Raw genomic sequence first — 13,682 nt, forward strand, 5'->3', positions numbered from 1 at the left:
CGTCCACTGTCCCCCCCCTCCCGTCCACTGTCCCCCCCCTCCCGTCCACTGTCCCCCCCCCTCCCGTCCACTGTCCCCCCCCCCTCCCGTCCACTGTCCCCCCCCCCCTCCCGTCCACTGTCCCCCCCCCCCTCCCGTCCACTGTCCCCCCCCCCCCTCCCGTCCACTGTCCCCCCCCCCTCCCGTCCACTGTCCCCCCTCCCCCGTCCACTGTCCCCCCCCCTCCCGTCCACTGTCCCCCCCCCTCCCGTCCACTGTCCCCCCCCCTCCCGTCCACTGTCCCCCCCCTCCCGTCCACTGTCCCCCCCCCCCCGTCCACTGTCCCTCTCCCCTCCTCCTGTCCACTGTCCCTCCCCCCCTCCTGTCCACTGTCCCTCCCCCCTCCTGTCCACTGTCCCTCCCCCCTCCTCCTGTCCACTGTCCCTCCCCCCTCCCCTCCTCCTGTCCACTGTCCCTCCCCTCCTCCTGTCCACTGTCCCTCCCCCTCCCCTCCTCCTGTCCACTGTCCCTCCCCCTCCCCTCCTCCTGTCCACTATCCCGCCCCCCTCCCCTCCTCCTGTCCACTATCCCTCCCCCTCCCCTCCTCCTGTCCACTGTCCCTCCCCCCTCCTCCTGTCCACTGTCCCTCCCCCCTCCTCTCCCCACCCCTTTTCCCCACCTCTTCCCCCCCCCCTTTTCCTAGCGGGAAATTTAACTCTCGGGCAACGCCGGGTCTCTCAGCTAGTATATTATATATTTATTTAAGGATGCGGTTGTGGCACTTGCATCTAAAAGTAGAATATCCTGCTCAAAGGACCACAGAAAAGCTTTGCAAGGCCAGAATTATTTACGCCTATGCTGTAATACAGTGTGTGGTGTTTTTTGCACTGGCAGTACTATATTCCAATTACTGTATATACATGTTTCAATGCGATTTACACCTTTTAGGGAGGCAGGATAGGGATAGTATAGGGAGAGGAAAAGTGAAATGTTGCTAAACGTTTTTAGAAGTATCCAAGTTTTGAGTAAAGATAAAATCAAGAAAATAGAGGGGAAAAAATAAATACAATTATTGTTATTTTGCAGGCTGCCGCACTATGGGCGGCCTCATAGGGTAGAGGCCTGTTCTTGCCACGCGCGCCGTTTCAAGCACTATAATCTGAGCCTAACAGTTGGAGCCAAGATAGATGAAGCAATTTCAAAAGGCGTCATAACAAGTGTGGTAGAACATGTAGGAATGGCTTCCTGGTGAGTGATGCCTGTTGTTGCCACTGGGGGCATGGCAAGAGAAAAGAATACACATTTATTTTGCACAACCCCAATACGGAAATCCCTGTTTATAGTGAAATACAAGTACCTGAGTCATTTGAAGATTCATCAACTGTTGCTGCCATGAAAGGATAGTCTCTAAACGGCAAATCCAAATGTTGATATTTCCAACCAGAACAGATTTTCCAACTTCCCTAATCAGGATGCAAAGCGTAGAGCTCAAATCCTGAAGAAGCTCTCTTATTAAACGAGGGTTATGTTGATCTTCTAGAACTAAAAAAATAAATAAAAAAAATAATAATGTATAAAATGTTAATATTTTTTACAATCATTCCCAATCATGGTTGGAACTATACTTACAAAAGTGCCAAATAATTAATTAAAAACAACATGAAAGCCAATAAAGTGAGCCTCAGGCTTAGTCTTTTATCTCTCAAAACAAGCAAAGGGGCTGATCATACACCAATTTCAAATCAATGTTATTTTAAATGTCTAGGATGATAGAAGCTTAAATTTGTATCACAAATGAAGTTACATTAAAGAGGCAAGCCAAGAGGCAATTTAATTTTTTTAAATCTTTTTTTGTAACTGTATATCTGTATTTTTGATTACCTTTATTGAAAACTAAACTAATACTACAGAACTGATTTAAATCAATAGATAACACGTGTAGGATATTACATGGGTCGCCCCTTTAAACCAATCTCTATAAGTTGTGTAAAACTAGATAGTGTTGACATTTCTCCTGTTAAACAAAGGCAATCTTAAATATTGTAGAACAGACTTAAGATAGAAACTATTCAACATTACTACTGTACATACTACTACTTTAGTTTCTACCTTGCATCATCCTCCGGTGGCAGATTTCGGTCAAATTGCATTTAGCAATATTTTTGCCATTTGTGAAATCATTTTTTTTTTAACAATGTTAAAATTACTACAAGAAGGATTTTTTTTAAATAAGTCGGGAAAAAAATTCAGACCAGAAATTGTTCTAATCAGATTTTTCAAAGCAGATTTAATTTTTTATTTTTTTTGTTAAACAGCTATGATCAATGAATGCATTTAATATAAACCATGCTACACATTATAATGCTTCCAACTAATAACTAACAAAAATGGCTGAAAAACTTTAGGTTAGGAGATCTGTCTCTATAGCCAATGGAATCTCACAAGCATATGTTTCATGTTTCTTAAGGAAAGGCTTGTCAAGTCTTGAAGGGGAGAGAGAAAAAAAAAGTGGTTTGTAGAAAATTATGTGTATGTGTGTGTGTGTGTGTGTGTGTGTGTGTGTGTGTGTGTGTGTGTGTGTGTGTGTGTGTGTGTGTGTGTACAGACGCACAAATTATTGAACTCTGCAATACATTTAATATATTCTAGGATCAATACAGCTGTTATAACTACATTATAGAAAAAAAGGTTTGGTTCCGTCATCTGTATAAAGATAAGACAATATACTGAAGCTAATTGCCATCAACATTGCATTATGCATTCACTACACATTCAGGTTTTGAGAGATCCCATTACCTTTCCGAACAATTTTTTCCAAAATGTTAAAGTAATTCTTCTGAGCTGCTCCACTCAGTGATGTGAGCTGGGTTCTGGCAATCAACTGCAACAGCTGTAAAATAGGTATCTATACTGACTAAAGGCTCACATGCATGTTTCCAACGTCAAAACTATTAATACAATGCAGTTACTAAATGATATGAGAGAAACAGAAAGAATACATAATTACAAAATAATTTCCCCTCTATTGGCTGATTGCATGTGGATGCTGGAAAATGTGGAGTTGAAACAGTGATTAGGGAAGTTGACAAATATGGCAATACAATAATAATAATAAAAAAAAATAGTAGATTCCAATTCCAGAAAATAAAACAGAATATTGAAACACAGTAAGTACCAGACGAGGGAACTTGGAGAACAGCCAACAATATAAAACATTTGAAAGAAAAAAGAAGAAAAAAAATGCTAAAAGCAGCAATCCTGCCAAGAATTGAAATGTATTTTTAAACAGTATGCGAACCGGAGGATCCTCCAGAGCTGAACCACTCTACTTTCAGCTCTGGCCCCTGAGATACTTACAGTTTAAGGTTCCGGTTCACTTCCTGTTTTTTCAATTTGCGGCTCCCTATTGGCCTCCAGTTTGGCATTCATAAATAAAATAGAACACTGCCAGGGCTTGAAGGTCACCTACTTGCACCCATCTATCGCATGGGTGCGGCAGGAAAACCCGTGACTTCTGCAGAACATGTGCGGAAGACGGAGGGGTTGTCACGGCCCACAATGCCTTGCATATCGCTACTCAGAGCTTTATGGGGGGTAATTTCAGGAAGCAGAGCAGTGATTGACAGCTGTGCTGCTATTGAAGACGTTTTGCTGTTGCTGGCCAAATATCCCTCTCAATTTTTCACTCATCCTGGAGAAGTGAATTTTTCTATTCCTGAACACCGGCACCTAAAACTAAGTATCTTGGGAGCCAGTGTGTCCACAGAGCAGCAAATAAAGTTATTCAACTCTGGAAGAGCCCATGTGCTCTGAATCCTGTTAAAAAAATGAAGACGAAGAAGAACTAGCAGCCGGAATTGCTACTAAGATGAAGTATAATTTAAACAACTTTATCAGCCCTCGTCTTATTCCCCCAGATAGTTTAACTTTATAAAGTAATAGAAAGTACTGTTTGATCTCAGGGGAACATGTATGCCTCGTAAGAACGGATAGGAAAAATCAGTGTGCTACGATTAAAAAATATATACAAAAGTGAACACCACAAGAATTATTTGAAAATACACACCATAAAACACACGCCTTTTATACTTAGTTCATTGCCTTGCTATTGTCATCTTACTTTGAACTTGCTTCTAGGTAACTCAGAAATGTAACTTTAATATATGCAGAGAAGACCTGTTAATTTACTATGGTTTAATGCAACATGCCTGCAAAATAAATCATATTAATAAGAGCATAAATGACTGACCTTGACCACATAATTGAATCTTCTGATGTCCTGAATGGCACTTGAAAAGTCTAAACGATTAAAAGCTTCACCCAAGGTGCAGTAGCCATGTCTCTAAACAAAGCATATATGTATGAAAAATGCAGATTACACAAGCACATTTAAAAGTAAACAAAAATAAATTAAATGATATTTAACCCTTTAACAGCCTTGTGATATTAACATATAATAAAAACTCGTCACTTCCTCTGTCTATGGAATATATATTTCTTACGACATTATACAGTATTTATCATATAAACATTACATGATTGATTTTTTGCAAATTTCAATTTCAATGCTTCCCCCCCCCAACAAAGTTCACCTTTCCTATCTTGCCTTTAAATTCTTTATGGGCAAGCTACCCAGCTATCTGAACAAGCTCCTCACCCCTACCACATGCAGCACTTATCACCTGAGATAAGACTCCAAAAGACTGTTCATGGTCCCAAGGCTCAACAAAGTATCCGGACGTTCCTCCTTCTCTTACCGTGCACCCCAAAACTGGAACAACCTACCAGAGACTCTCACATCCACCACCAGTTTAAGTTCTTTCAAATCTAAGGCTGTCTCACATTTTAATCTGGTCTGTAACTGTTTCATTCGCCATAATATATATTTTCTTTAACTGTGCATGCAATGTCTTGTATATAATGTTTACCCTGTTCATTTATGTAACTGTATTTGTAACCATGTATTATTTGTCCTAACTCTGTGCCCAGGACATACTTCAAAACGAGAGGTAACTCTCAATGTATTACTTCCTGGTAAAATATTTTATAAATAAATAAACAAACAAAAATATACACATACCCTTCCTATTCCTCCCTCTCTTGCTTTTCCCTCCTTTGAGGCTCACACTGTCCAGATTTTCTCTCCTCTCCCTGTTCATGTGGCGGTCATCTATCGCCCACCTACCTCTACTCATCCCCCTTCTGCCTTTCTCTCTCACTTTGAATCCTGGCTCTCTTTCCTCTCCTCAGACTCCCCTGTTCTTCTCCTTGGGGACTTCAATTGCCACATTGATGACCCCTCTTCTCCCTTGGGCTTCCCGCATTCTTTCTCTAACCTCTTCTTTTGGCCTTCAACAGTGGACTGCAGCCAGCACCCACAAGGATGGCCACTACTTAGACCTGGTTTTCACTAAGAACTTCTCTCTCTCCGATTTCTCCATTTCCCCTTTTCCTCTCTCTGACCATCATCTCATCTCATTTTCTCTATCTCGCTTCTCCCCTTCTCCACCTCCATCTACAGCCCGGTTCTGCAGACACCTGCGCTCTATTCACTTACCTGACTTTGAGTCCACTTTACGCTCCTCCCTCTCCTCTCTCAGCTCTGCTACAGACCCCGACAACCTGGTCAGGAACTACAACTCTGTCTTGTCCTCCTCTCTTGATCTACATGCCCCACTTTCTCTCTGCCGCACTCGCCCTTCTAACCCTAGACCCTGGCTAAATTCCCACACACGCATGCTGCGTTCCTCCACTCGTTCCTCTGAACGCCTCTGGAGGAAGTCTCACACTCTAGCAGACTTCCTTCACTACAAATTTATGCTATCCTGTTTCAACTCTGCCCTCTCGCAAGCTAAACAAGCCTACTTTTCTGCACTAATCAACATGCACAAGTCTAACCCACGCCGACTGTTCTCTGTCTTTGATACTCTACTCAAACCACCCTCAGCTGCCTCTCCTTCCTCCATCTCCGCTCAGGACTTTGCTGACTATTTTAAGGAAAAGGTGGAATCCATACGTCAGAACATCCCCTCTGTTTCTTCTTCCCATCCTACACCTCTTCCTAACTCTCCTCCTGCCTTCCTTGACTCTTTTTCCACTGTCTCAGAGGAGGATGTATCGCTGTTGATCGCCACTTCTCCCTCTACCACTTGCCCTCTTGACCACATTCCCTCCCATCTCCTAAAACCTCTTGCTCCTACTATAATCCCTACGCTCACACACATTTTAACTCCTCCCTCTGCTCTGGAACCTTTCCATCCTCCTTCAAACATGCAACAGTCATACCATTACTCAAAAACAGCAAGCTTGACCCTACCTGTCTTTCTAACAATCGACCTGTCTCCCTCCTGCCTTTTGCCTCTAAACTCCTTGAACGTCTTGTATTCTCTTGCTTGCTTCATTTTCTCAACACCTATTCTCTCCTAGACCCTCTACAATCTGGCTTCCGCACTGCTCACTCCACGGAAACAGCCCTCACTAAAATAACTGACGACCTCCATGCTGCCAAAGACAGAGGTCATTACACTCTGCTCATATTACTCGACCTCTCTGCTGCATTTGACACCGTGGACCACCCTCTTCTCCTTCACATTCTCCATACTCTTGGTATTCGGAACAAAGCTCTATCCTGGATCTCATCCTACCTCTCCCATCGTACTTTCAGTGTCTCTTCTGCTAACACCTCCTCCTCCTCTATTGATCTCTCTGTGGGGGTACCCCAGGGCTCTGTCCTGGGACCTCTTCTCTTTTCTCTGTACACACTCTCTCTAGGTGACCTAATAACATCTTTTGGGTTTAAATATCACCTCTATGCTGACGACACACAAAAATACTTTTCAACACCTGACCTTACACCTGCTATACAGACCAAAGTTTCTGAATGTCTCTCTGCTATATCATCCTGGATGGCCCTCCGTCGCCTTAAACTCAACATGGCTAAAACAGAGCTCCTCATACTTCCTCCCAAACCTGGCCCTACTACCTCCTTCCACATTACTGTTGGAACTACGATCATCCACCCAGAAGCCCAAGCACGCTGCCTAGGGGTCACACTCGACTCCTCTCTCACATTCGCCCCTCACATTCAAAACATTTCTAAAACTTGTCGCTTTTTCCTCCGCAATATAACAAAGATACGCCCTTTCCTCTGTTGCTCAACTGCTAAAACTGACTCAGGCCCTCATACTCTCCCGTCTTGATTACTGTAACCTCCTGCTGTCCGGCCTTCCTGCCTCTCACCTGTCTCCCCTACAATCTATCCTAAATGCTGCTGCCAGAATCACTCTACTCTTTCCTAGATCTGTCTCAGCATCTCCCCTCCTGAAATCCCTCTCCTGGCTTCCAATCAAATCCCGCATCTCACACTCCATTCTTCTCCTCACTTTTAAAGCTTTACACTCTTCTGCCCCTCCTTACATCTCAGCCCTAATTTCTCGCTATGCACCACCCCGACTCTTGCGTTCTGCTCAAGGTTGTCTTCTTTCTACCCCCTTTTTATCTAAAGCCCTCTCCCGCCTTAAACCTTTTTCACTGACTGCCCCACACCTCTGGAATGCCCTTCCCCTCAGTACCCGACTAGCACCCTCTCTATCCACCTTTAAGACCCACCTTAAGACACACTTGCTTAAAGAAGCATACGAATAGCACTGTGAACATTCTGAACACATGATACATAAAGCTTGGCCCCCTGCAGACGCACTTACCAGAACTCCCTCCTACTGTCTCTGTACGTTCTCCCTACCTACCAATTAGATTGTAAGCTCCTCGGGGCAGGGACTCCTCTTCCTTAATGTTATGTTTGTCTAAAGCACTTATCCCCATGACCTGTTATTTATATTATCTGTTATTTATTTGATTACCACGTGTATTACTACGGTGAAGCGCTATGTACATTAATGGCGCTATATAAATAAAGACATACAATACAATACAATACAATACACACACACACACATAAAAATAATAAAAATCTACATGAAATTCCTACACACAAAAAATAAAAATAATTTGAAACTGCTGCTGCTATTCACAACATTTGAACTTATGTTTTTGCTACCCAATTATCAATGCCAAATATTTTTTTAAACATTCTCGTGTCTCGTCAATCTCTTTAGAGGTTACACACTTACCAAGTGCAGATTTAAAGTTGGGAAACTCTAAATTGTGTCAAACAACAAACCTAATATAATTCAAACTGCATCAAAAAGTGTTTAATAATTATGATCTTTTAAAATAATAAGCTTCAATTATATCCATGCATTTCAAAATTTTATCAGACTGAGAACAGGACCAATATATCAATAGTTTAATTCAAAATAAGTTAAAAAGCATCTTGTTTTTATTTGTTATACAAGTGGAGAAAATGAACACTTGACCAGTCCAACATCGCTGATCTACATGCTGCTGGGTGCTACAGTTACAGCTGCTGTAGCAAATCCAGAAGAGAATATCGTGGCACACCCGACAAACATCATTCATTCATTTTACATCTGTCAACATTTCAGTCTCACAATTACACCTTCATCAGGACCATCCCAATTCCCTCACTAACAGTATATTCTGTTATAGCATTTCATTAATTTGTTTCTTGTATATACCTTGAGTTTTATTAAAATTACAGGATAGAGAAAACAAAAATGGTTTTAAATAATAAATAAATCTATATCTCAGAAGTCTGGCGGTGAGAATCAGGTTGAAATGTGGAACAGGTTATGTTTAAACATACCCATTAATTTACGTGGCTTTACTGAATAGTTTTAGTCCAGACAGACCATAGCAGACAGTCTCCAAACAGGTTCTTACAAGAAAATCAAAACAATATTTGCTGGAAACAAAAAAGGTACTTGTGCTTAACCAGCAGAGCTGCAGCTTAGGGCAGCGGTGCGCACACGCCCTGCGCCCGCCTTATCTGCTGCCTCCTCGCTCGCGCCACGCCCCCTTGTCTCTAATGATGCGTCACATGACGCTGCGGGGTCATGTGACGTCACATCACCCACGGTGTAATTTGACGTCACGTCTCCATGGTAATAGGCGCCATTTGACGCCACGCTGCCATGGAGTCGCGTGGACAAGAAGCCGGTAAGTAAATATACAGAGGCTTCGCGCTCTTAGCGTGGGGCCTCTAACCGCTACGCGGCCCCCCAATAAAGTCTTGTGCCCCCCAGTTTGCGCACCGCTGGATTAAGGTATACTTACTTCTCGTGTACTTTCTTTTTGTACATAAATCCATTTTTCGTGATAAAAATCTATATTAAAAAAAAAGAACAACAAAGAAAGACTGTGAAAACAAGATTTAAAAACATTTCAAAAGGTCTATGTTCTTGTTGCTTAGTAAACAGTTACTGCTTTTTGTTGTGACATGTCCTGCTGTTGCAGTCACACCGTTGGCCATGTCATGGCTGCTTGTTTTGATCAAAGAAAATCAGGAGATTTATATAAGGCTCCAGTTGTAACTAAACTTTCTCTCACTGGATTTTTGGCAAATCCCTGCACACTGCAGTAAAATATGCACACGTACGTACACTCAGTGGTAGGATTCAGAAATGTTAGCAACCGATTCTATCTCACCCCCCTCCTCCTGCCACCTCCCCTCCCTTCATCCTCTCTCAGCTATTATAAGGCATCTATCTCCTCATTTACTACCATTTAGAAATGCCCTCATTGTATTACTTCTCTCTCCTGCATATACCATACTGTATTAATCAGGTTATCTATTATTTATAGCTTTGTTCTATACCCAGTGAAAAAGTGGGTTACAATACAGCTCAAATCAGCATATAAAAAAAACTTTTTCAAGGTCAATATAGCACAGTTTGCAAAATGTTCAGTTGCTCTACTACTTTATAATGCTTGGAAGATAAACTATAATGTGAGGCAAACCATTACATTTAATATTCAAGGACTCCATTTCCACAGGCTCAGTACCATAAGATTGGCGTAAAGCAGATGTGGTGCCTATATTTAAAAAGGGAGCTAGATCACAACCGGAATATTACAGACCTGTAAGCCTGACTTCAATAGTGGGGAAACTACTTGAAGGTTTAATATGGGATAATATTCAGGAATATCTAATGGAAAACAAAATTATTAGTAATAATCAGATTTATGAAGGATAGATCATGCCAAACCAACCTTATTTGTTTCTTTAAGGAGGCAAGTAGGAATTTAGACCAGGGTAATGCAGTTGATGTGGTCTACTTAGATTTTGCAAAGGCTTTTGATACGGTTCCACACAAGAGGTTGGTGTACAAAATAAAGCAAATGTGACTCAGTAAAAATATATGCACCTGGATTGAAAACTGGTTGAAGGATAGACAACAGAGGGTTGTCATAAATGGAACTTTTTCATGTTGGGCTAAGGTCGTGAGTGGAGTACCTCAGGGATCGTACTGGGACCCTTGCTTTTTAACTTGTTTATTAATGACCTTGAGGTTGGCATCTAGAGCAAAGTCTCCATCTTTGCTGATGATACCAAATTGTGTAAGGTAGTAGAATCAGAGCAGGATGTAATTTCTCTTCAGAAGGACTTGGAGAGAATGGAAACTTGGACAGGTAAAGGGCAGATTAATTTAATAGGTTTAATACAGATAAATGTAAGGTTATTCATTTGGGAAAAAAGAATAAACAGGCGACTTACAAATTAAATGGGGATAAATTGGGGGAATCCTTGATGGAGAAGGATTAAGGAGTGCTTGTAGACAGCAGGCTTAACAACAGTGCCCAATGTCATGCAGTAGCTGCAAAGGCAAACAAGATCTTATCTTGCATTAAACGGGCAATGGATGGAAAGGAAGTAAACAGACTTATGCCCCTTTACAAAGCATTAGTAAGACCACACCTTGAATATGGAGTACAATTTTGGGCACCACTTCTTAGAAAAGATATTATGGAACTAAAGGGAGTGCAGAGAAGAGCCACCACATTAATAAAGGGGATGGACAATCTAACTTATGAGGAGATGCTAGCTAAATTAGATTTATTTAAATTAGAAAAGAGGCGTCTAAGAGGGGATAATATAACTATATACAAATATATTCGGGGACAGTAGAAGGAGCTTTCAAAAGAACTATTCATCACAAGGGCAGTACAAAGGACTCTGGGTCATACCATAAGGGTGGGATAAAGTATCTGTTGTCTAAATTTAGCATAGGATGAACTAGATCGACGCATGTCTTTTTTCAACATCATCTACTACAGTATGTAACTGGAAGACGCAATTGAAAAGATTAAATAGGATATTGTTGGTCTTCGTGAAGTAAGAAAATATGAAGGACTCCTTGGGCTCAAAAACAGTTACCTACTACATTACAGCGGTACAGAAAATGGAAGAACCATTCACATAGGCGTCATTGTTAACAAGATATGGAGGAACATACTGGAATATGAAAGCACATCGGAAAGAGCAGCCAGAATCCGCATTCAGTTGAGAAAGAGATACAGACTTCAAATTATCCACGTGCATGTCCCAACAACAAAGTAGAAGACTCCTGCCATTGCATCAACTTGAAAGAAGTGGTCCCCTCAAGATTATTGGAGATTCCGATGCAAAGATTGGTGCCCAACAGAAAGACGAAGCATCCCTTGACAAGCATGATTATGGCAACAAGAAAGAACGTTGTCAGATTGGTAGAATTTGCAGAATGCGAAAACTTCTACATCATGAATTAATTCTTCAAGAAGAATCCAAACATAAAATGGACATAGAGTGGACCCAATGGAAGAGAGAGTGAAATGGACTTTATCTTGGCCAACAAGAAATAACTGATTAAAGACTGCCCAGTTTTCAAACGTTGCGACACAAGGTAAAAATACAAATATAGAATCAAAACCTGGTGCGTGTGTATATAAATGAATAACAATATAGGATATAAGTGATGTTGTGAGTAAAGTTCTTATTCTTTCAAACTTGAGTGGTTAGCCGATGAAAAATAGACTCAAAAATCACAGTTCACAGAGCAAACAGTCCTCTTCACAGTGTAATGCTACCCTGTAGATATGAGACAGAAAGCAGGGAAAAAAACATTGCGCAGTATTGTTTTACAGCCAAATGCACCCTTAATCTTTAAACTCAATAGATTGCCTACTTACTAGAAGTAGGTAGGTCGCATACAGGGGAGAGAAACTGTGTTTGGAGTCTTCCGAGTCCAAGGAGCTTTGGGTATAGCACGAACCCCACGTGGTGTCCTCAACTTCAATGGATGTAGGAAGGGTCTCCCTCTCAGGAAAAGATGTCTCCTGAGCCTGTCTTCGGATTCCTGTATCTTATTCTCCAGCAAGGGATGAAAGAAGAACAGAGGATTGCGCAATAATAAAAACTTTAATGACGCCTCCAAACATAAAACAATAAAATACTCACAATGGAACGTGAGTTTAAAATCAAATTAGAAGTGCCCGACCCAGCACACCCAGCAGCAGTGTTCAGTCACTGAATGTCCTTTCCGGTATCGCGTGTACCTCGCGTTGTTCCGGCGCGGCTAGGATGACGTCACCGTCTCCGTTCTTGACTGGCAGCTGGATGAGTGTCTAGGGCAGTACCTCCTTAGGCTCCTCCCTACGCGTTTCGTGACGGGGAACGTCACTTCGTCAGATATTGATACAAATATTGATTGGAGAATAGGATCTCTTTGTAGGATCCCCCAGTGTTTATTAAACACCCTAGAAACTAAACACTGGGGGATCCTACAAAGAGATCCTATTCTCCAATCAATATTACCTAATAAACCACAAATTGTGTATAAAAAAGCTCAAAACTTGAAATCACAACTGGCCCCTAGCTGCCCTAAGAAACATCAGGGGTTGGGGCAAACCATGTGGTTAAAATACCTTAAAGGTTATTTCCCTTGTAAGAAATGTATTGGTTGCAGCTATGGATCTAAATGCAAAGAATTTAGGTCCAATGTCACCGGTAAAAGCTTTGAAATCCGTACATTCATTAACTGTAAATCAAACTTTTGTGTTTACCTTTTAGAGTGTCCTTGTAAGTTACAGTATGTGGGCAGAACAGGGAGACCACTGAAAAGAAGATTTGCTGAACATGTGTACAACATTAAGAATGGTTTGGAGACAGAGTGTATCCAACCATTTTAAGACCCATCACAATATGTCACCCGAGGGACTTACTTGTATTGGCATAGATTGCCCTAAAGTTGGTGCCACAGGGGGAGATAGACTACAGAGGGTCTCTCAACAAGAGACCTTCTGGATCTACACTTTAAAAACACTCTCCCCCAAAGGGCTGAATATTGATTTCGATCTAGCATCTTTTCTCTAAAAAGGCCCTGTTTAGCTCTTAATTACAAATACTGCTCTTGGTTCGCTGCCTTTTTGTTCTATCAATTGCACATGTTTCCTTTTTTTCCATTAACTCCTAATCTGTCAATTTATGTCTCAATCGATGTAATTTATATTTTTTTATGTGAATTTTATGTGCCCCTAATTGAACCGTTTGTTCACTTCAGAAGTGACTACTTTAACCCCACTGGTGCGAGTCATCAGGATCAGTAGATTCACTTGCAACTGTAAGTCTCATGTGGTTCCTTCACATAAGGGGTAAACATGGGGCTATAAAACACACACGGGATTGCTGAGGCTCCACAATCACCTGACGAAGTGACATTCCCCGTCACGAAACGCGTAGGGAGGAGCCTAAGGAGGTACTGCCCTAGACACTCATCCAGCTGCCAGTCAAGAACGGAGACGGTGAC

At 41.7% G+C, this 13,682-nt stretch overlaps 1 protein-coding gene across 9 annotated transcripts in view; it reads right to left on the reverse strand.

The window, feature by feature from the left end:
- FBXO25 (F-box protein 25) overlaps positions 1 to 13,682 on the reverse strand; it is a 47,081-nt gene that overhangs the window by 17,726 nt on the left and 15,673 nt on the right. For all 9 annotated transcript variants that reach the window (XM_075598251.1, XM_075598245.1, XM_075598252.1 and 6 more), the window contains 4 exons: positions 9,175 to 9,224; positions 4,229 to 4,321; positions 2,776 to 2,869; positions 1,337 to 1,521 (listed from right to left, as the gene is read on the reverse strand). In XM_075598251.1, the coding sequence (XP_075454366.1) occupies positions 1,337 to 1,521; positions 2,776 to 2,869; positions 4,229 to 4,321; positions 9,175 to 9,224 (422 nt within the window). The remainder of the gene's footprint in view (positions 1 to 1,336; positions 1,522 to 2,775; positions 2,870 to 4,228; positions 4,322 to 9,174; positions 9,225 to 13,682) is intronic.

Source organism: Ascaphus truei, chromosome 4 (assembly GCF_040206685.1).
Source record: "Ascaphus truei isolate aAscTru1 chromosome 4, aAscTru1.hap1, whole genome shotgun sequence".
Lineage (NCBI taxonomy): Eukaryota > Metazoa > Chordata > Amphibia > Anura > Ascaphidae > Ascaphus > Ascaphus truei.